Consider the following 23,502-nt stretch of genomic DNA (forward strand, 5'->3'; position numbering starts at 1 on the left):
AAAGGTCATCATTTCAGTCCCTTGCTCAATAAACAGACAATCATCCGCCTGATGGTACTTCCTTGTGTACTTTCTATGTCAACATTGTGTGTGATGTAAATGGCCTATAAACGAATTTGAAATATTTGAGTCCATCAATAACACAAGCTGGCCACCTAAGTACTGACATTTCACTGTTCCATGATTTATATTGACTACCAAACAATTGGTAGAAGTACCCAGATCTTTTTCTTCAGTAAAAGTAGCAATTACTCTAACTGTTACAAGGAAAAGTCCTGTAGGCCTACTTATTTGATATTACATAAGTATCAGAATCCAATATAACTGTACATCAACCCTGATAGTTAAGTAGCTGGACTGGGACTGGACTGTTGCCATAGATACACATTTCCCTGCATAACCAGCTGGCTACTTGTGTAGGACTATAGGTACTACACCCCATCAACCTGTATCACGCACATCTGTATGTTTCTGCAACCAGTGAACATAGAGTGTGTAGACCGTCGCACTGGGGCCCTCTCCAAACGACCATTCATTATTTCTTTGCGAGTTAGTTAGTTATAATCTAACAACCATTGTTGATATTAATAACGGTTAACTGTGAGGAGTTATGCTCTCAACCTGTGTTTGAGCCTTGAGGATGTGTAGTTAGAGGTACCAGTGCTGCTATACTTTATGTCAGCACTCATGGTATGACTCTTGTCCGATTAAATTACCTGGTCAGAACTCACTGTTGTATAAACATAATTATTTCTAGGATCGTTGAGCTGGGTTGGCGTATGCTTTTAATTTGTTTACAACCAAATATATTACAAGGTGTAATGTTTCGGGTTAGGCCTACTTCCTTGTCAATTTCAACCTTTGCCTAAAGGTGTCATTGCATCGTTTTTTTTATTAATTTTGCGGTGGTCACTAGTAGCAATGAATGCTCTGTGATTGAGTCGGTTTTGGTGCTGTTCTAGTCCAATAGGTCCATGGTTCTAGTACGGAGGAGGTGGGCGGGGAGGAACGACACGATTTGGCTCTTACTCATGATTATTCATGACATGCAAATAATTAGACTGATAAAAGCACTGTCCGTCACAGTGCTGTTAGCCAATCTGAGGCGAGTTATTTGCATGTCATGAATATGTCCCTCCAACACGTTATCAAGAATTCTAGCTGCCTCCGCTCCTTCAACTTTACCGTGCTAAAACTGTCTTCGGAGATACAGCCTTATCTGTTTGATCCTGAATCGGAGGAAGTAGAAGAGATTGCACAAGAACCGCTTCCTGATCGTTTGTCGATTTAAGTTTCAGAATGGTAACAGTTGATCGTCATTATGCATTCAAATTGCATAATCCTAATACAGTTGGACATTTTAAATAAAGACTTGTTTCTTTACTCTATCAAGTCTTTGCAATCTTCCTAGCAGATAGGCTACTCCTATGCTACTTACCTTTTGAAGAAAACGTAGAAAGCCAAAATACAAAACGGGTCCATTTTCAACAAATAACTTTATTATATTTACATAGTCATAATGAAGTCTATAAAAAATAATGCAAACGCAAAACGAAACACAAAACTATGTACAGAATTAGCAATGTCCTCTTTTTGCCAGCTGATGCAGACATCTGGCCTGCAGATATTTTGTACGCTGGTGCTGGGTTATTTAGGAAGAAAGGTCAGAGTTGTTGTTCCGGCTTGTGTTGTCCTGAAGATCCGAAGGGAGCTCCCAGACACACAGGGCCAATACCTCGTCTTTAGGGCCGCCCTGGGGTAAAGCGAGATGTTTATGCAGCCACAGCTCCTCTCATCAGAGGATGGTACAAAACTGAGGTCAGATATTCTAGAGCTCCTCCGAGCAGACTGGGGGTTGGGGACCATCTCTTCAAACACCACAGCTTTCAGGTTGTAGACGTAGCCTGGAAGTAAAGGTTCGATCTAAATATGTACATAATGTCAGCTCAACATGCAACAATTTAATTTCTTTCATACATAGCAATAAATAGTTTGCATTTCAGTTACTTACAGTGTGTTGGTGGTGATTTTACTGGCTTCACATAGTGTCCTACCTTTTCTGTACATCCGTTTCCCTGAAGTTGTTCTTGCCTGAGTGCGACCAGCGTTTCCATTGACGGGCATTGCTGCCAGATATAGTCTGAAAAACAAAATAGGCTGTAATGACAAATCACTATCCTACCAATATTGGTCACATCCAAACTAACATCAAATTTGATAACATATTTCAGCGCAGAAGATCACATTATTTCTCTTAATTGCAGGCATTCCTTGTAAAATCAGTGTCCCTACTTTACACATGGTGGCAAATGTAGATGTGACAAACATACCTGTACAACATCCCAATGAAGAGTAGACCACACTTTTGGGTGTGAAGCCCAAGATTACCCGGTGGAATGCCTCCAGTGTTGAGGTCTGATACCGGGAGCTTAGCTCCTCATCATCACTGAGGACCCTCTTATTCGTAAGTATCTTCTCCACTCTGCAGAGGGCTTTGGAACATAGAGAGATGAAGCATAAAGTAAATAAAACATTGAGTACAATAAAACACTACACACCTGGGCCCGGTTTCCCGAAACCTTAAAGGCCTCTTGACACTACGTCATTCGTAACCTCTTTTAGTTCTACCATTTTGCAGGTTTCCCAAACATTCTTTGCTAAGTATCTTTCGTACGTCGTTTGTTGGTAAGGTTGGTCTGAAGTGCTCATAGAACCTTCTTAGCTCTACCGTTTCAGCTCCTGACGCTAGTCACCGCCACTGTACAGTAACCTTTAGAAATCCCCATGGCGCTTGGAACTGCAACAATGGTTTTAAGTCATTCATGAAGAAAATTATTTCTGGAAACACACAAGCACCAAATAAAATGTGCAAGTTGTTTAGTTGTTCATTCCAAGTTTGCAACCGTAGCCAATTGAGGCCAAATGAAAAGGCATGTTTGAATTAAGGATGTAATTAAGGATTTAATTGCCTCAATTTCCTCTGCTGTTTCTATATTTTCTATTTTTCGGTTTAAATCAGTGTAGGCTATGCTAGTATGTTCACCAATGGTATAATAATTGTTTAAGCCAACTAGAAGGATATCGAGCAATGTTTTATTAGCAAAGACTGCAATATTTTTTATGCACCTGCACATGAAATGGAAAATCGAACTCTGAGCAATCGATTTCAGCACTTTCTTTCTGGACAGTGCCGTGTACGAACGACATAAGGAGTGTTTCCTAAGAAGTCTCTTTAGAGACCGTACGGGAACCATGCCTATAGAGGTAAACAACTTTGATAAGTGTAAACTTAGGAGCCATTGTAACGTGCTAAGAGTGGACGTTATTGGGAAACCGGGCCCTGGTAGAAGCCACATCTTGCGATCTCTGCTCTAAAGGACTGGATATTGGCATTTGATGGAAGAGAGTTTTGTCATGGCTACGTCTGCCTTGCATGTGGTTCACCAAAGAGGTCCGTTTGGCGATTGTCTCTGGCCCTGAGTTTGAGGATGTTGCTCATCAATACACATGGTTGCTCATTCCATGCTGCCACTTGACAGTTTTTGTAATGTAAAGTTGAGAAAGATGGGGAGGGGAGATGTTTCAAGAGCCCTGCGTCCGACGCGAGCAGTCCATCAGCAGGAGGGTTATCGCTGTGTCAGACCAGGAACCAGGAACTGTAACTTCTAAATACGCCAAAAGTTGGAGAAGATAAATACTGTTCAATCTGGTTAGATAGTAAACAGTAAAATGTTGAGTGTACCTTTGAGTGAAAATATGAACGGCCGGTGAAATATATGGCAGCAGACGGTTGATTGTTGCCTACAGGGACGCTGCCATCACTGGCTGGCTCTTCCATTGCTTGGAATACTGGCAGTGATTGCATTTTTGGACGACCGACAAATATGTTCCTCGTTTGTAGGTCCTCACATCTGACACTCGGCTGCAGACTGGACACGTTTCAAAAAGTTCCATAAGGTTCTTCTCCAATACGATGCACTTGGAGTCTTTGTATCCAGTTGAAGACGTATCACTGTTTGAGACAAATGGCATTATAGACATCCACAATGTTAGGTTAACAAGCAAAGTATTAACACAAGGATATGTCAATATAAACGTTGTAGTTTAGCTGAATTGACAGCCCAAAACACATACGTGGGCTGTAATGATTCTGTCACATTGCTCCTTGACTGCGCTGGATCATAGGTGGAGTCGTGGGGTTCAGGTTTTATTGTGAAGATGTCACCTTCATCCTCCTCCTCCTCCTCCTCCCCAACCCGAGGTCTTTTAGCTGGCCTGGGATGAACATGCTTCACGGGCATGGAGGTAGCCGGCCCCCATGGTGCATCCAAAGTACTCGTGGAAATGCTCATACTTTTCATGAAGGATTCAGTTTGGGTACCTAAAGTAAATGAATGTGTATTACTGTCAATGTACATGATATGAATACTACACAGGGCATTCACTACTTAACACAAAACCGTAACGGCACCAAGGAAACAAAAAGATTTCAGTGCCTTTGGTAAGGTGTATGAAGCACCAAGTAGCACACCCACAAAAAGAAGACATTCATGAATGTCAATTATATTTGTAATGCAATTGACTTTCTCAAACAGGTAAAGTTGAGACAGCGGGGAGTGGAGAGGTGTGAGTAGGGCCGGGTAAAGTTGAGAAAGTGGGGGAGGGGAGAGGTGTCAAGAGCCCTACGTCTAAAGCGAGTCAATCAGCATGAGGGCCATTTCTAGGCTGTACAACAAAAAAAGACATTCAGGAATATAAATTATGTTTTTAATGCACTCACACTAGGACATCTGTACCGTGCCGAAGTCCGTTTGACACCTGTACTGTAGTCAAGTACGATGCGCTTGTCGGCTCATCAGCATCTGTACCGTGGCCTGATCATACCTCTCCGAAGTGAGCTCAGACCACGGAATTGAACTGTTCTTGATTACAGTTGGTGTGCTCACACTAGCCAAACGATCTAGACTTTAGAGGCGCAGAGGTGTCAAACGGACTTGGGCACGGTAAGATGGCCTAGTGTGAGGGCGCCCTGACTCTCCCAAACGTTGACGAGCACATAAGAACCTGTACTACTAGGAAATGAGTTTTAGAAACTCGCACAACAGAAATTTAAATAAGAGTTAGATCACAAACCTTTGCTTCTAGCAGGATGACCTAATGTTCCCATAGCAAGCAGTGTAGCCCGACATGAAAGGCTAGGTGGATCTGTTTGTGTGCTGGTGTGGGTGGGGGGGGTCACCAATGTGCTCTGGAAGACACACAAAACACCAAGTAAACAGCAAGTAATCAAACAAAACATTAATGCACAAAGGCCAATGTAATAATGGGATAGGAAAACGTGTTACAGTCCTTTGTGCCGTAGTCTAAGTAAGATATTGTTGCTAATATTATAATTTGTGGATCAACGCTTAGCTTATGTTAGAAGATTCTAGGTTCAACAAGATAAATCTCTTTTTGGGTATAGGGTGGTCATAGATATGAGAGTGAAAGCTAGCGTGTGCCCATTTCATAACTTGGAGAATATGAACATTATGCTATTTTATAACAAAAACCTTAGGCGCAAAAGTTTATTTTTTTACTTACAGTCTGTGAGCTGGCGGTCGATCGTCGTGACGGTACAGATCCAGGTTTTATGAACAATCTTGAAGCAAAACCACTACTGTAAGCACCGAAGTTGGAAAAGTCACTGTGGTCAAAATGATTAGAACACAGAACTAAATTGGAATTGTATTTCGCTGGTAGTGTTCCAAAGATAAATTCCAACCATTTCTTCCTCAACTCTTCTTTCTTGGGCAAGAGATGCAACGTGGCTTTGTTATCGCCACAAATAGCACAGGCACGAACTTGTTCTGCCATGTAAGCACCTTGCTGTTTGCTCCAGTCCTATCTGCCGAGATGGTCAACTGGAGGCAAAATGAATAGTGTCTTCCCGTGGGCCGTCGCAAGCCAAGGTGGGCGAGGCCTTGAATACTAATCCACCAAAGGACGTCAGTTGGTGGGGCTCATCTGATCCGCTCCAGGCGTTTATTTTCTTTCATTTGCTTATGCAGGCAATCGAGGTAGAATTACTTTTCACATGCAGCATGCAGATGCAGCTCCTAGTGAACTATTGTATTTCAAAAGGAACAGTACTAAATGGTTGTATACTCAAAGCTCCTCCTCCAAGCCAGTCCCAGTACCTTTAAATAGGCTACTAAATACCACCCGGACTAGCCTAAACTCTACCAGGGCACTAGGAAATTAGGGAAAGCTTAATCACTTTTCTGCAAAGGGGTACTGAACAACATTCATTTTCATGTTTCCTCAAACAAGATCACAGTAAGCGAAAATGTGCCCTAAATGCTAGAGGTGATAAAAACGCGACAAATCCACCGATACGACGCCATTTTTACCGGAAGTAAACAAACATGACGCTCTGTGAACGTCTTACGTCATACTATACCCTGCTTTTAATTGGTAGTCGGAAGTCACGTTACAGGAAAAATGTGTTCACAGATGGGAATGCGTGCATCGTGTTTAGCCACGGAGAGTAATATGTAACTCAACGAAGCAAGAGGCGATATGGACCATTAATACCCCGTCTGATGGTGTCTTTTGTTTCCGCTCGTGGACGACTATCTCATTAAGTCGTATTTTCTACTGAAGCTCGATAATGTAGTTCATGTTAAAGGACATGACCAAAGTAAACATACACTACTAGTTCAATTATTTTTTCAAAGCGCCGGAGTTTATTACTTCCTTTTACAAATGAAAAGAAACGACTACTGTATCAACGCAATAAGTGAGTTATAAAGCATGGAGATCGATGGCCGGGATTTCCTGAACACCCCTCCTACGAAGACCGTACGGTTCGGAGGGAGTGTTGTTGCTACGTTAGCTAAATACAAACAGGTAACGTTAGACCAACGCTCCTATTATATACATGTATTTATAGTATATTCATGCCCGTTGAAGCTTGATATTTTAAGCTGTAAACCATTTTCAATGTGCTTATTGTGAATTTAATTTACCTCAGTCTCGTGGAAGTGTATGTTTGTTTAACAAAGCTGCTCAATTAAGTGCAAGCCTTTTGTCGTTGAATATTAATGTTTACTTGTTGAAAACATTTTAAATGAAGGGCGACTTGCAACAGTACGAACTGCTGAAGCACCAGTTGTCAGATCCAGATATCAAGGTAAATACAACTTGTGTTAATCATATACTTTTAACATTTGTGATTGGTGCAGTTTCCCCTGGATTTAAATAGCCTATCTTACAGGATGGGCAGATCATAAATTGGCTACAAGAGTTTCGTAGTTGTGTGACATTGCTCGGCAAGGACCATGAACATCTTATCCACACAATTTTGGTGAGTATATACTTGGGAAATCATTTCTTGAATAGCTGCGAGATTATTCCTATATTTTACAATATGATGTTTCTGCTCATTTAGTTTCATCAGCCATTCCTATTTAAACCTGCCAAGTAGTATATTACTAATTCATACTTCCATCCTCCTTGTTTAGACTACTGTAAAGTAACTCCCTTCTCACTTGCCTTAACCAAGCTGATATGACTTGCCTAGGGTTCAACAAAATCTAACAGCCTGGTTTCCAGGCTGTTAAAAGCATAACGAGTTATAGTCCCATGTTACTCCAACTCCAGCCTCACTCTATTGGCTTCCCGTGTGATTTAGAGTAGATATAGAAAATGATGCGTTACAGTGCAGTTACAGTGCAGTTATTACTGCACTATTGGTACAATTTTCTTGCCTTATTCGAAAGGCAACCAAGTTTATATCGTGCTGGCCCAACAGATCTGCTGGATCTGTTGATTGTTTTAAGCAGCAGCCAACGGAAAATTTCTATATATTAGTATTTTTATACAATTGTATCTTGTATCTTTTAAATTTTGTTGAAATGCTGTTTTGCTTTTTGTTTTAAATGATAATTTTTTTTTAGCTATGTTTACATTTACTGCTATTTTACAAAGTTGTAGTATTTTTACTTTATGGCTTCTAAAAACTTTAATTACTTTCCAAATGATCAAGGTTCCCACCTTTCCTCGATGGAGGATATGTTCCAGCATGCTGTTTACCCCAAAATGCTTTAGATTATGAAAAGTGTAAAGAAATTGAGCCCCTCCATTTTTATTATAATTTTTAACAAAAATAGATGCTCTATTGAGTCTTATTAAAATAAGCATGCTTATCATGTTTGTGTGTGGAATCCATCCATGGCGTTGTACCGTGTATGATGTGTGTGTGGTGGCCCATCCCCAGAGGTTGCCCTGGCTGGGCCGTAGTCCTGCCGTCATAGAGGAGTACCTCGCCTTCCTGGGGAACCTGGTGTCAGCCCAAACAGTCTTCCTCTGTGCTTGCCTCAAAATGGTTGTTTCCCACTTCATTCCCAGTAAGGCACCCTTTGGTTGTTCAGTAGATAGTCCGCCACAAACAAACATGAAGCTTGCTTTGGATGTCGACACCATCTTAGTCTGACCTATATTTTTTAGTTTGTCAGATATTTTACATTATTATTGAAGTAGGAATGTTTTGCTCTTCAACGCAAATGTTTCACCACTGAAACGCCAAGCTCCCTCAGCTCCTCGTGTTGGGCTTGACTCTGATGCTCAGCAGTATGTAGACAAGCTCCCTCAGCTCCTCGTGTTGGGCTTGACTCTGATGCTCAGCAGTATGTAGACAAGCTCCCCCAGCTCCTGGTGTTGGGCTTGACTCTGATGCTCAGCAGTATGTAGACAAGCTCCATAGAACTTCATATAGCAGCTCAACCCTTTACCGGCACATCAGTAATTCCACAGATTGGAATGATTTAGATTCACGTAACCCTTTGTGAATATGAAGGTTGAGCGTTGTTCCTTTTCATTACTGAGTTGTTGATGCCGTCAATTGCTTGTCTATTAATACTTTTTTTCGTCTTTCAGAGAGAGTTAAAATCTGTGAAGGCGGTGTGGACATCTCGGATTCAGACGATGATGAAGATGAAAGTATGTACAAAGCTTCACTTCAATGCATTCTCTCTCCTAAAAGAAAATAACCTTATGGTGACACATTTTATTGAGATTGCTTTTGGATTTTATTGTGATTTATTGATTCAATGCAATTATTACCACGCTGAATTTATTAAAGCTGTCGGCATGCTCTGTATTGGTTACACGTTCCACATGTTGCGTCTGACCTCATCTCTCTGTTTGGTTCCAGACCTTGCCAGGACCTTCGGCCACTGCCACCAGGCCCTGCAGGTCATCCTCAGATACGTCCCGTCGTGAGTCCCCTCTCCGTCTGGCCCCAGGCGTCGCTGAACGACCCTCGTCTCTTATTGATTAGTACGCTCTGAGTGTTCAGGCGTCTCCTTCTGTCCCCACAGCACGAGTCACTTCCTGGTGCCCATTTTAAATGAGAAGTTCCCGTTCGTGCAGAAGTCCTCCAGAACCTTGGTGAGTGAGATGTGAACAACCCTCAAACGTCCTTCCTGACGGCTATCTTCAGATCACATTGCTTGGTGAACGGTAGCATCAGGAACGTTTTTTGGCCTTTGTCCATTGTCATTACCATCAATAATTATCATAATAATTGGTTTCATGAATATATTTTCTTACACTTTACTGTCTTAATGATTGTTCTACAGGAGTGTTATGTCCACAACCTTCTGAGGGTGACTGTGTACATCCCAACCATTCAGAGAGATGTCTTGGAAATTGTCATTGGAAAGATGCTGAAAATAGACGTGAGTGTCTGCTCTGTATTATGAGTCTGTATATATCGATAAAAAACAAAATGTGTTCCATAAATGTTTGCAATTGTTTAACAATTGTTAATATTGACCAGTGTTTGAATTTAGTAAGTATGGCTGAGCTAATACATGATGGAAAGAAATCTGGGTTCATGTGATCCATCTAAACAGCCTGCATGTAAACTATTGTTAGGCTGCCAGTCTTCCAGGAATCAAGCAGTTAACGTTCCTGTGTTACTTTCACTAACCAGGTAACAAGTAGCCAACATTCTGCAGCTTATTTCATTGGGTGTCTAAATTAAACCATCCATCTGATGGTTTAAGTATGTTAAGTCTGACATACAAACTCATCTTTTCCTCGGGACAAAGATGGATGTCGCTGACCCATAGTTTACAACAAAGCAGTTTTTTTTCCTTTTTAATTGTGTGTGCCGTGGTGATCACCTAACCTGTGTTCCTGCCGGGTCTCCTGAGGTCTTAATTAAAGTGTTCCCCAGGTGAGCGCACCACGGGCATCGATCGAGGAGGCAGAGGAGAGAAGCATGCAGCACCGGAGCGAGCTCACCGAGGAAGGACTCTTCGACATGGTAACGTCTACAGGTTGAGTCAAAGGGACGGGGGATCAACTGGTAACGTGGACCAGTTGGTCCTCAACTCAGTCAAAGGGGGATCAACTGGTAACGTGGACCAGTTGGTCCTCAACTAAAAGTCAAAGGGGGATCAACTGGTAACGTGGAGCAGTTGATCCTCAACTCAGTCAAAGGGGGATCAACTGGTAACGTGGACCAGTTGGTCCTCAACTCAGTCAAAGGGGGATCAACTGGTAACGTGGAGCAGTTGATCCTCAACTCAAAGTCAAAGGGGGATCAACTGGTAACGTGGAGCAGTTGGTCCTCAACTCAAAGTCAAAGGGGGATCAACTGGTAACGTGGAGCAGTTGGTCCTCAACTCAGTCAAAGGGGGATCAACTGGTAACGTGGAGCAGTTGGTCCTCAACTCAGTCAAAGGGACGGGGATCAACTGGTAACGTGGAGCAGTTGGTCCTCAACTCAGTCAAAGGGGGATCAACTGGTAACGTGGACCAGTTGGTCCTCAACTCAGTCAAAGGGGGATCAACTGGTAACGTGGAGCAGTTGGTCCTCAACTCAGTCAAAGGGGGATCAACTGGTAACGTGGAGCAGTTGGTCCTCAACTCAGTCAAAGGGACGGGGGATCAACTGGTAACGTGGAGCAGTTGGTCCTCAACTCAGTCAAAGGGACGGGGGATCAACTGGTAACGTGGACCAGTTGATCCTCAACTCAGTCAAAGGGGGATCAACTGGTAACGTGGAGCAGTTGATCCTCAACTCAGTCAAAGGGGGATCAACTGGTAACGTGGACCAGTTGGTCCTCAACTCAGTCAAAGGGGGATCAACTGGTAACGTGGAGCAGTTGGTCCTCAACTCAGTCAAAGGGGGATCAACTGGTAACGTGGAGCAGTTGGTCCTCAACTCAGTCAAAGGGGGATCAACTGGTAACGTGGACCAGTTGGTCCTCAACTCAAAGTCAAAGGGGGATCAACTGGTAACGTGGACCAGTTGGTCCTCAACTCAGTCAAAGGGACGGGGATCAACTGGTAACGTGGACCAGTTGGTCCCCGTCCCCTGGACTCAGTCAAAGGGGGATCAACTGGTAACGTGGACCAGTTGGTCCCCGTCCCCTGGACTCAGTCAAAGGGACTGAGGATCAACTGGTAACGTGGACCAGTTGGTCCTCCGTCCCTTTGACTCCGCAGTCATTGGACATAGGCCCGTGTGATTGGACATGAGATGGCCAATAACCATCAGGTGGTGACAGTAGGGAGAATATTGAAGGTGTAACTCTGGAAAAGTCAGATCTATTTGATTGTTTTTGATCCCATATATTTTAAACAATGCTACCTTTCAGGCTTCAGATTAATTCTAGGTTGTTTATAGCGCTTTTTGTTTGCAAAATGTTTAAAAAATAAAAATGTCAATATGGGAGTAGAATTGAACGGGCTCTCCTCTCTGGAGGGTTCATGGGTGGGCTGTAGGCGTCCTGTAGGTGTCCTCTAGGTGAGGTGTCCTGTAGGCGTCCTGTAGGGGTGCTGTAGGCGTCCTGTAGGTGTCCCCTAGGTGAGGTGTCCTGTAGGCGTCCTGTAGGCGTGCTGGCGTCCTGTAGGTGTCCTGTCGGTGTCCTGTAGGTGTCCTGTATGTAGGTGTCCTGTAGGTGTCCTGTAGGTGTCCTGTATGTAGGTGTCCTGTAGGTGTCCTGTAGGTGTGCTGCAGGTGTCCTGTAGGTGTCCTGTATGTAGGTGTCCTGTAGGTGTCCTGTAGGCGTCCTTAAGGTGTCCTGTAGGTGGGCTGTATGTAGGTGTCCTGTAGGCGTCCTGTAGGCGTCCTGTAGGTGGGCTGTATGTAGGTGTCCTGTATGTAGGCGTCCTGTAGGTGTCCTGTAGGTGTCCTGTAGGTGGGCTGTATGTAGGTGTACTGTATGTAGGTGTCCTGTAGGCGTCCTGTAGGTGGGCTGTATGTAGGTGTCCTGTAGGTGTGCTAGGTGTCCTGTAGGCTGTAGGTGTCCTGTAGGTGGGCTGTATGTAGGCTGTATGTAGGCTGTATGTAGGTGTCCTGTATGTAGGTGTCCTGTAGGTGTCCTGTAGGTGTCCTGTAGGCGTCCTGTAGGCGTCCTGTAGGTGTCCTGTAGGCGTCCTGTAGGTGTCCTGTAGGTGTCCTGTAGGCGTCCTGTAGGTCTGCTGCTCTGTTTAACCCAGAGGTCTCCTGGCTCTTGGTGTGTCTCTGGTACATGTGGAGGCGATCTGTCGTTCTGAAGCTGTGTGTCCGTCCCTCCCTTTGACTGAGTGTGTGTCCCCTGCCTCAGGACGAGGACGAGGCTGGAGAGCAGGGCTCGGGGCTGACCGCCCACCCCATGGCCGAGAAGCTGGACTCCCTGATGATGGTGACCATGAGCTACATCAGAGACAGCTGCCTGCCCAAGGGTGAGTGAGGGGGGGGGGGTGACCACACCCAGACGGCTCACACAGCGCACAGGGACAGAAGGGCGCATCGACTCTGTTGTGGGGGACTGCGCATGCCCGTATCAGAACATTACGCTTTTAGACCATTCACAGGTAAGGGTTAACCAATAACCCGATCACCTGACGGTGAGTCCTCTCTCCAGTAGATGTTGATGTTGATGTTGAAAGAGTCACGGTGGATACAGCCCCTCCAATTTATTAAAACATGTGCATTTGTTCCCCAAATAAATGAGGAAAGATGCGGTGGACTTTTATGTTGAAAAAACTATATATAAGGTACCTCATAAGGACGCCTTTCACCTCTTAACCCATGTAACTGAGGCCCCGTCCACACGGAGCCCAAACGGGCGAAAGAGACCCGGTTTAGTTTTATGCGGTTCAGGAATATCTCCGTAAAGACGGAGTCATTGCGAAACCGCATCGAGCTGTAGTAAACATTCAAGGCGCTGGTTCTCCACAGAAATAAGTGGAGCGCATCAAGCCTGCGCGCTGCATACAAACATACGGTCACGAGGAGATTCAACCTTTTAAACTGAGCAGAAATACTTTTTAATGTACAGTTAGTAATTAAATAGATCAAGGGGCTGTATTCAAAGCTACAAAAAGAATGCAAATAAAAATAATTAATAAAAAATTCAACGCAACTCTGACGTCCCCCAGCTGGTGGGGGGCTAACGACGTCATCGTTTGCGTTTCAGGCGTCCACACGGATCCTAACACAAAACCGCATAGGTCCGGATAGATTTGAAACCACCCTCGGACACGGTTTCAGAAATGTGCGGTTTCGGGCACCGGGTTCGCCAGCTCCGTCTGGACGGTCGGCCGAAACGCACAAGACTTATGCGCTTTCACTGCTCCGTGTGGACGGGCCCTAAAAGGATATCGCCCCTCCCCCCGGAATATTCACACACGCACGTTCTGACGTGACAGGTGTAGGGAGGAGGCTGCTGGCATGTCTCCGGTCTATTTATTTGTTGGTACAGAACGTCGCTCGACGGGTGTTGACCTACAGTACATGTTGAAGGTCACCAACACGACCTTCTGCTGCCGTGTTGTCCGTAGGCGCGCTGGACGTGGAGAGGACCAAGGAGCTGTTCAGAGACCTGTTGTCCATCTTTGACAAGCTCATCCTGCCCACGCACGCCTCGTGCCACGTGCAGTACATCCTCTTCTACCTCTGCAGCTTCAGGGTGGTGAGTGTTCGGAGCACGCTGTTCCTCAACGGCTGGGATCTGGAGGAGGAGTGGACCCGTGGGGATGGTCCGTGTGAAATGGCTGCCGCATCATTTTGTAACCTAAAGGTTGCTAGTTCGATCCCCAGCTCCTCCTAGCTGAGGGTTGATGCGTCCCTGAGCGAGACACTTAACCCTAACTGCTCCTGACCAGCTGGCTGTCACCCTGCATGGTTGACTCTGCCGTCGGTGTGTCAATGTGTGTATTAACTGATAAATTCCCTAAATGTAATTGTAATTGGCATAATTTTATTTTTTAGAAAATCGTTCAACAAAATAAATCCCTTTGGAAATAATCCAACATTACTCGGTTTAGAACTTCTCTAACTCTACCGACCGTGTCCAATCGTTGCGAGTCGATGGGGTTATTTCATCCGTCCAGCGTCCATGTGTGAAGCGTTTGACCGGCTGCATTCATCAAGAGGACGACCTTCATGATGGTCAGTAATAATCCATCCCTCATGCAGCCCTCTCATTGGTCCTCTCAGGCGCTGGCCGAGGCCTTCCTGGAGCACTTGTGGAAGGTGTTCCAGAACCCGTCCTTCGCCCCCGTGCTGCGGCAGGCTGCAGCGGGCTACATCGGCAGCCTCCTGGCCCGGGCCAGCTTCCTGCCCGTGGTGTAAGCACCCTGTCCCTCTCTGTGCATGCGTTAAAGGTGACATATTGTACCACCAGGGAGTGTCATTGGAAAGGTGCTGAAACTAGACGCGAGTGCCTGCTCTGTACTAAGTCTGTTAACACCTATAAAAAACAAAACGTGTTCTATAAAAGTTTTTAGCCGTCATCAGCCTCTTCTGACATCACGAGTGGGCGTGTCCACCTAGATGTGTGCTGGATAGATGAGCAACCTATGCTACGGTCCACTGGGTAGGCTGTAGACTGATCTATCCAGAACGCATCTAGGTGGACACCAGTGGAGGCTTCTCCATTGAGGAGAGGGAGGAAGATCCTCCCTAACATTGTTGAGAATAAAACATTTAGATTGCCCCGACTATTGTAATGAATTAATGCCCTTAAATATGACTACTTTATTGCCTTTGAATATATAATGTTCGTTTCCCTGGGTAAAGGGACATTAGCACCCCCTATCGCCTATTGACAATTACTTCAGGGAGGAACGTCCTCCCTCCGCCGCCGTCCACTCCCATTCATTTTCCCGAAAGTACTGGCGGCCGGTGGATAACATGGGTTTCAATGGAAGAGAGGAGGAAAATCCTCCTCTGAGTGGGTGGGACCTTAAGGGGTCTGATTCGCGCAAAAATCTATCCGTCTGCGCTATGAACCAATAAGCAGGATCCCTGGATGTTGAGCAGTGTTGCCAGATTGGTCCGATTTCCCACCCAATTGGGCTACTTTTAACCATGTTAGGCTGGACAAATTATCATTGGGCGGGAAATCTGCCCAATCTGGCAACGCTGTCGATAACAAACCCGGTCTGCATTGCCGCGGTGCTCAGTCTGAGAGACGCAGAGTAAGTGAAATCTGCGATAGCGAGATCCTAAATGCACAATGGAAACATTGGAAACGGAGGACATTGTTAACGTCTTATTACAAAAACCATTCCATTCATTCAGAAAGAGGTAGACCACTTCCCAAAATCAAGGTCATCAGAAGTAATGGCACCGTCAGTGTTGTGAGTGCTACATGGTTTGCTAGGTACGCATGACTTACTGGTAGCATTACAAGCAATTGTAACTGAAAATAAACATAGCTAAATAACTTCAGTCAGTGAGGGCAAAAATAGGCCCAATAATAGGCCCAGATTTTTTTATTTACTTTTACAAATCAATAGTAGGCCTGATTTGACTAATATGCTTTGCATCCTTTCCTTCTCAAATTACAGTGATGCCACTGGTGGCTTTGTATACATTTTGTTCACATAACTCCCTCCCTGCTATTTTGTAGTTCACCAAAACACCCTGAAACAACTTGAGTCTCACATTCTTATGCCACCATACACCAACAGTGCAAGCAGGCCAATGGCAGGCCAATTCCTTCCTCCCTCACTTTAAAAACCACCAGCCGCCACTGGTGGACACGCCCACTAGTGATGTCAGAGACAGATTGTATCGGCCAATCACACTCGCACCTGGTATAATATGTCCCCTTTAAGAAATCCCACAATAACAATGGAACCCTTTCCACCGATACCCTCTCTACTCTGCTGCTGGTTAACCTGAAGGTGGGTGCTCATCATCTCTCTGTCCCCCCCCCTCCAGCACGGTCCGAGCGTGCGTGGACCTCCTGGTGCAGTGGATCCACGGCTACATCGACAGCCTGGACGCCGGCGGCCGCCAGGCCTGCTGCGACGTCACGCTGCACGGGCCCTTCTACACGGCGTGCCAGGCCGTGTTCTACGCACTCATCTTCAGGCACCGCGCCATCCTGGAGGTCAACATGAAGAAAGGTGATGGCAGCCGCGCGGCTTGACCCCCGCGTGGTCCTCCCTCTGTCTCCTACACCCTCTGTCTCCCACACCCTCTGTCTCCTACACCCTCCTATCTGTCTCCTACACCCTCTGTCTCCTACACCCTCTGTCTCCTGCACCCTCTGTCTCCTACACCCTCTGTCTCCTGCACCCTCTGTCTCCTACACCCTCCTATCTGTCTCCTACACCCTCTGTCTCCTACACCCTCTGTCTCCTACACCCTCTGTCTCCTACACCCTCCTATCTGTCTCCTACACCCTCTGTCTCCTACACCCTCCTATCTGTCTCCTACACCCTCTGTCTCCTACACCCTCCTATCTGTCTCCTACACCCTCTGTCTCCTACACCCTCCTATCTGTCTCCTACACCCTCTGTCTCCTACACCCTCTGTCTCCTACACCCTCTGTCTCCTACACCCTCTGTCTCCTACACCCTCTGTCTCCTACACCCTCCTACCTGTCTCCTACACCCTCCTATCTGTCTGTCGCTATATTAAAGCGTAGCAATGCAATAGAAAGAGAAAGGTCTGGTAATTCCTGGTCTGTAATAACGACTGTCTACAAACACTGAATCACTAGGGATGCCAATGCCTAAGATGGATTGTTTTAATGCTGGTTAATCCACCAGGACGTCTACCACCGCCATCTGGTCAGGATTCAGTTTTTACAAATTATTCGACCACCACATGATTTGATATTCTGTAAATGATTCATTAAAAATAGTGCTCCCGTCCTTACTAAGAGGGCTACAAGCGCAAAACATCTGGTACATCTTACCTGGTAGGCCTACTTACTAATCTGAAAAGTCTTGAAAACACAACTAGTAAGGGAACAGTGGTTCCCTTCCTAGCTCATAGCAGGGTGTTGAAGCTAAGAATGTAACGGTCTACATCAGACGGCCCGGTATAGTACAGTGGTGGAGTGAATGCAAATGAATTGCTCTGAGGATTCTAACTTCTAGATGATATGTTGTACACAGATGGATGCAGTGTGATTTATTTCCTGTTGTTGGTGTTGTAGGTCTGGCCTATCTTCAGGGTCTGAACCTTGAGCGTGTTGTGATGTGTCAGCTGAACCCGCTTAACGTCTGCCTGCCGGCCGTCATCAACCTCTTCGCTGCCTTCACCAGGTAACCCCTGAGTCCCACCGTGTTCTCTACGTGGTTCATGATGTGTGTCTGACCCCTGAGTCCCACCGTGTTCTCTACGTGGTTCATGATGAGTGTCTGATCCCTGAGTCCCACCGTGTTCTCTACGTGGTTCATGATGTGTGTCTGATCTTTACTCTGTCATAAGCAAGGTCAGAACCAACCGGTTGTTTGAAAGTCTCTCACCTTCCTCTGACCTTGTCATGACATATAGTCTGTGAGGTTGTCCTCAGACCATGTTATAGTCGGTGAAACTGTCCTCTGAACATGTTATAGTTAGTGTAGCTGAACGTGTTATACTCCCTGTAGCTGACCCTGTTATAGTTAGTGTAGCTGACCCTGTTATGGATAGTGTAGCTGACCCTGTTATAGTTAGTGTAGCTGACTAGGTTATAGTTAGTGTAGCTGACCCTCTTATAGTTAGTGTAGCTGACCCTGTTATAGTTAGTGTAGCTGACCCTGTTATAGTTACTGTAGCTGAACGTGTTATACTCCCTGTAGCTGACCCTGTTATAGTTAGTGTAGCTGACCCTGTTATAGTTAGTGTAGCTGACCCTGTTATAGTTAGTGTAGCGTACCCTGTTATAGTTAGTGTAGCGTACCCTGTTATAGTTAGTGTAGCGTACCCTGTTATAGTTAGTGTAGCTAACCCTGTTATAGTTAGTGTAGCTGACCCTGTTATAGTTAGTGTAGCTGACCCTGTTATAGTTAGTGTAGCTGACCCTGTTATAGTTAGTCTAGCTGAACGTGTTATAGTTAGTGTAGCTGACCCTGTTATAGTTAGTGTAGCTGACCCTGTTATAGTTAGTGTAGCTGACCCTGTTATAGTTAGTCTAGCTGAACGTGTTATACTCCCTGTAGCTGACCCTGTTATAGTTAGTGTAGCTGACCCTGTTATAGTTAGTGTAGCTGAACGTGTTATAGTTAGTGTAGCTGACCCTGTTATATTTAGTGTAGCTGACCCTGTTATAGTTAGTGTAGCTGACCCTGTTATAGTTAGTGTAGCTGACCCTGTTATAGTTAGTGTAGCTGACCCTGGTATAGTTAGTGTAGCTGACCCTGTTATAGTTAGTGGAGCTGACCCTGTTATAGTTACTTTAGCTGAACGTGTTATATTCCCTGTAGCTGACCCTGTTATAGTTAGTGGAGCTGACCCTGTTATAGTTACTTTAGCTGAACGTGTTATATTCCCTGTAGCTGACCCTGTTATAGTTAGTGGAGCTGACCCTATTATAGTTACTTTAGCTGAACGTGTTATATTCCCTGTAGCTGACCATGTTATAGTTAGTGTAGCTGAACGTGTTATATTCCCTGTAGCTGACCATGTTATAGTTAGTGTAGCTGACCCTGTTATAGTTAGTGTAGCTGAACGTGTTATAGTTAGTGTAGCTGACCCTGTTATAGTTAGTGTAGCTGACCCTGTTATAGTTAGTGTAGCTGACCCTGTTATAGTTAGTGTAGCTGACCCTGTTATAGTTAGTGGAGCTGACCCTGTTATAGTTAGTGGAGCTGACCCTGTTATAGTTACTTTAGCTGAACGTGTTATATTCCCTGTAGCTGACCCTGTTATAGTTAGTGTAGCTGACCCTGTTATAGTTAGTGTAGCTGACCCTGTTATAGTTAGTGTAGCTGAACGTGTTATATTCCCTGTAGCTGACCCTGTTATAGTTACTGGAGCTGACCCTGTTATAGTTAGTGTAGCTGACCCTGTTATAGTTACTGGAGCTGACCCTGTTATAGTTACTGGAGCTGACCCTGTTATAGTTACTGGAGCTGACCCTGTTATAGTTAGTGGAGCTGACCCTGTTATAGTTAGTGGAGCTGACCCTGTTATAGTTACTTTAGCTGAACGTGTTATATTCCCTGTAGCTGACCCTGTTATAGTTACTGGAGCTGTCCCTGTTATAGTTAGTGTAGCTGACCCTGTTATAGTTACTGGAGCTGACCCTGTTATATTTAGTGTAGCTGACCCTGTTATAGTTACTGGAGCTGACCCTGTTATAGTTAGTGTAGCTGACCCTGTTATAGTTAGTGGAGCTGACCCTGTTATAGTTAGTGGAGCTGACCCTGTTATAGTTACTTTAGCTGAACGTGTTATATTCCCTGTAGCTGACCCTGTTATAGTTAGTGTAGCGTACCCTGTTATAGTTAGTCTAGCTGAACGTGTTATATTCCCTGTAGCTGACCCTGTTATAGTTACTGGAGCTGACCCTGTTATAGTTAGTGTAGCTGACCCTGTTATAGTTACTGGAGCTGACCCTGTTATAGTTAGTGTAGCTGACCCTGTTATAGTTAGTGTAGCTGACCCTGGTATAGTTAGTGTAGCTGACCCTGTTATAGTTAGTGGAGCTGACCCTGTTATAGTTACTTTAGCTGAACGTGTTATATTCCCTGTAGCTGACCCTGTTATAGTTAGTGTAGCGTACCCTGTTATAGTTAGTGTAGCTGACCCTGTTATAGTTAGTGTAGCTGACCCTGTTATAGTTAGTCTAGCTGAACGTGTTATACTCCCTGTAGCTGACCCTGTTATAGTTACTGGAGCTGACCCTGTTATAGTTAGTGTAGCGTACCCTGTTATAGTTAGTCTAGCTGAACGTGTTATATTCCCTGTAGCTGACCCTGTTCTCCTCAGGAAGTACCAGGTGGCGTTCTGCTACACGGTCATAGAGAAGAACAACCGCCAGATGCTGCCGGTGGTCCGCAGCTCCAACGCGGGGGGCTCGGTGGCCACCAACACCAACCCCCTGGACAGCTTCTTCCCCTTTGACCCCTACCTGCTCAAGAGGTACTGCCCTAACGCTGAGCATGTAGACGTATACATTGTATCCATCATTGATATGATATAACGACTTCCTCTAGCTATTAAAAACAACCTTTCGCCGTGGGACGGCGTGGGTCTGCCTCCACCTCCACACAGTGTGGTTCCTGTCTTCAGTAGGCTGCTTGCTGTCCCCCTGCAGGTCCAGTAGTGTCATCCAGCCCCTGTACCAGGTGTGGGAGGAGGCTGAGGACTCGGAGGAGGGGGTCGCCCAACGGGAGACACTGGTGAGGGGTTAAGGCTGATGGGCAATTACTACATATGCATTGATGACCTTTTGGGAGCCTTTAGCCATTCACTGCAGCTTTTGTGTGTGTGTGTGTGTGTGTGTGTGTGTGTGTGTGTGTGTGTGTGTGTGTGTGTGTGTGTGTGTGTGTGTGTGTGTGTGTGTGTGTGTGTGTGTGTGTGTGTGTGTGTGTGTGTGTGTGTGAATAACCGGATTGCCAGGGAGTACAGTTTTAAGTCTTCCCTCTAAAGCTCAGCTGGAGGTCCAGCTACAATGGACAGCCCTGTTACAAAGTAGTACTATGGCTGCAATCCTTTGGCTACGTAACGCTTGGCCCATACCGTTTAGAGACATAGTTATTCACCTTATGAATCAATTATTCACTGAAGTCACTGTCGCTCTTCTTCAATTAAAGTTTGTTTCACATAAAGCAGAAGAACGAGGCCCCTTGTCCAATCATATTACAGATACTTCAATAGTTTGGACTAATTTGTGGATGTGGGAATGATAAAAAGCATAGGACTACCTTTCATGTGCGCAAACCTAAAAAATCGAACCCACAAACGGGGAGAGTGAAACCCGCTCTCTGGTGAGATGCATGCTGGGTATTCCTTAACCGGGGTCAATAACCGGTCCGTATGCTCGGCTGTGCCGGTTCTGTTTGGTAAACGCACTGCCCTTCCTCTGTCCTAGCGATCGATGGACGAAGAGGACGACTTCCTCAACAAGGAGACCCCCCACTCGGACCCCCGGATCATGGGCATGACCCCTGGCTCCTACGACCGGGCCTTCCCCTGCAGCCCCTGCAGTGTGGGCTCCCCGCCCGTGGGCTTTCCCTGAAGGCGTTGGTGGACCAGCGCCCCCTCACAGACTGACTGAGGACGGCTGCTGACGGCTGAGTGCTGCCTGTGTGCCCCCCCCCCCCGTTGAGCCGCGGGCCTGCAAGTGGGTTTGGTTTTATTTATTCTGGTCGAGGTGTGAGCGTCACACTTGGAGAACGGGAACGCTGTGGGTCAATAAGAGACGGATCGTGTTATTTTAGATGTGTCTTTAGCTGCGGTCGCTGTAGACACATCGTCGGAGAACGATGCCACGTTGTTTAAACAATGGCTTATTTCTACGTCTTCTATCGAAACCTGGGAACCTTTGTGTTCAAAAAGGTGTGCGGTAACTATTGGGCTTTCATCTGCTTTATATGTTTATAAGTTCTAATTATAAAAATAAAAAAGTAATTTTATTCACTCATTTTGCCTTCCTCATTTGTCAAGAGATGGAATTAGCATTGAAATGACTGAAGACTTTAGACGGAGAAATTAAATAGTTTGGTTAATGCCGTCAGATGTTTTGTAGACGTTCATACAATAGGTCATTCGTTCATGCCTTATTAAACTTTGATTAGGTCCAGACAGCCCCAGGTCAATGCACGGTACAGTTCTTGGGATAGGGAGAGGAGATGGGACATTTGACCCGTTTCCTTTTAGAAGCTCAAATTTTTCAATAGATTCTGGCAAAGGAAACATCTCAATTATGCTTTAATAATGACATTATAATGGTTCATATATCGAAATACTAAGTCCATTTCTGGTGTAGTCCTTTATTATAAATGGTAGCATGATAACGAAATTGAGGCCACAAAGTAGATTCCAGAAAGGAACATCTGTTTGGTTTTTTTAAGCATTTTCCACATTTTTAGAATGCAACTCCTAACAGGAGATCTCTTGTCATTTCCAGCTGACGTCAGATTTATGCCTTCCTCAGCCAACTTTGAGAATCATTTTTGTGATTCATTAAATGTAACCATGCAGTCAAAAAAAATCCAAATCAGCCTTTTTACCTTTTATGGTTGACCTCAATCACAAATGTTGCAAATAAGATTATACTAATTAGGTTAACGGGATGGATTTTCAAATTTGTGCTTGACGGTTATACATTTCCAAGCACATTAAATACAATTGTTTCAGTGATTTATATAGAAACTGATGCTTGAATAATGGTAGCGTTAATAAATACATACTTCAAAGTCATTGTAAAGATGTAGAAAGATGACCATCAACAATAATCACCTATACCCAATACTCAGATCTCTGAAAACGAACTGGCCTCTATGTTGGATGAAATGGAAGACACTAGGATGACATTTATAAACATACTTTGGCATTAAACATTGGCCATTCACTTGCAATGGTTTAATCAACATAGTGGAAGACTGCTAGGATGTTAATGCAGTAAATGGATTGAGCCTGTACACATGAGAGAGGTGTTGATGTGGAGGGCAGCTCGCTGTTAAAACTGACTTCAGTGTGGTGTCAACCTGACACAGACTGTAGTTAACCTCACGTGGTTCGACCCTCAGATGGTTGACCTGAGGTGGCATCAAACAAACATAGTAAATAGTGTCATTTTGAACATTTATTTTAATATAAGAGTTGAGAAAGCTGCTCTGCAAATCAGACAAAGAACCGGCCTTCCTTTGGACCATTATCTTTTTGTTTCGTTTTTTCCTCGTAATGTTTAAACTTTCAAAGCACAGAGGACGACAACCCAGGTTTGGTTTTCATTTTTAAGAGGAAGTTACTTTGTAAGTGCAGCCAGCAGTTCAGTCAGTCAGTCAGTGCAGACGGCAAACGACCATGAATGACTGCTGCCTCTCAGTGTTCACGGTTCACACTGGGGGGGGGGGGGGGGGGCTCCTGTTCATGGCGTCCGCGCTCTCGGCCTCGCTGCATGATGCTGTGAGCGACAAATCATATTCAATTTAACGGATTTCAACACTGTGTGTGTGTGTGTGTGTGTGTGTGTGTGTGTGTAAACGGGGACAGCCTGTTAGGTGTCACAACTGAGAGGTGATCTTTTATTTCCAGTCAGGTTAACGGCATCGTTACATTTGTAA

General features: G+C 45.0%; 2 protein-coding genes and 1 long non-coding RNA gene across 5 annotated transcripts in view; 1 reads left to right on the forward strand and 2 right to left on the reverse strand.

Moving 5' to 3' along the window:
* Positions 1-1,477: 1,477 nt before the first annotated feature.
* Positions 1,478-6,396, reverse strand: LOC115539414 (uncharacterized). Its single transcript, XR_003975876.1, has 7 exons — positions 5,584-6,396; positions 5,134-5,248; positions 4,135-4,381; positions 3,743-4,012; positions 2,331-2,492; positions 2,055-2,140; positions 1,478-1,904 (listed from the first exon to the last, which is right to left on the reverse strand). It is a non-coding gene; the product is annotated as an uncharacterized LOC115539414 (long non-coding RNA).
* Positions 6,397-6,486: 90 nt separating this feature from the next.
* Positions 6,487-21,857, forward strand: rrn3 (RRN3 homolog, RNA polymerase I transcription factor). Its single transcript, XM_030350422.1, has 17 exons — positions 6,487-6,891; positions 7,118-7,174; positions 7,259-7,348; positions 8,261-8,390; positions 8,920-8,982; positions 9,197-9,260; positions 9,363-9,432; positions 9,624-9,722; positions 10,226-10,315; positions 12,606-12,723; positions 13,825-13,955; positions 14,483-14,613; positions 16,214-16,401; positions 17,442-17,550; positions 20,201-20,353; positions 20,529-20,613; positions 21,306-21,857. Exons 1-17 carry the CDS (start codon positions 6,796-6,798, stop codon positions 21,450-21,452), a joined length of 1,821 nt encoding a protein of 606 aa, XP_030206282.1. The 5' UTR covers positions 6,487-6,795; the 3' UTR covers positions 21,453-21,857.
* Positions 21,858-22,190: 333 nt separating this feature from the next.
* si:dkeyp-72e1.9 (syntaxin-binding protein 4) overlaps positions 22,191-23,502 on the reverse strand; it is a 65,348-nt gene continuing 64,036 nt past the window's right edge. For all 3 annotated transcript variants that reach the window (XM_030350421.1, XM_030350420.1, XM_030350419.1), the window contains exon 21: positions 22,191-23,342. In XM_030350421.1, the coding sequence (XP_030206281.1) occupies positions 23,275-23,342 (68 nt within the window). In that variant the 3' untranslated portion in view covers positions 22,191-23,274. The remainder of the gene's footprint in view (positions 23,343-23,502) is intronic.

This window comes from Gadus morhua, chromosome 2 (assembly GCF_902167405.1).
Source record: "Gadus morhua chromosome 2, gadMor3.0, whole genome shotgun sequence".
Taxonomy (NCBI): Eukaryota; Metazoa; Chordata; class Actinopteri; order Gadiformes; family Gadidae; genus Gadus; species Gadus morhua.

Coding starts and splice junctions, on each gene's coding strand:
- rrn3 (XM_030350422.1), top strand. CDS start 6,796: ATGGAGATCGATGGCCGGGATTTCCTGAACACCCCTCCTACGAAGACC. Junction 9,261..9,362: donor ATCCTCAGATACGTCCCGTC/GTGAGTCCCCTC, acceptor CTGTCCCCACAG/CACGAGTCACTTCCTGGTGC. Junction 16,402..17,441: donor GGAGGTCAACATGAAGAAAG/GTGATGGCAGCC, acceptor TTGGTGTTGTAG/GTCTGGCCTATCTTCAGGGT.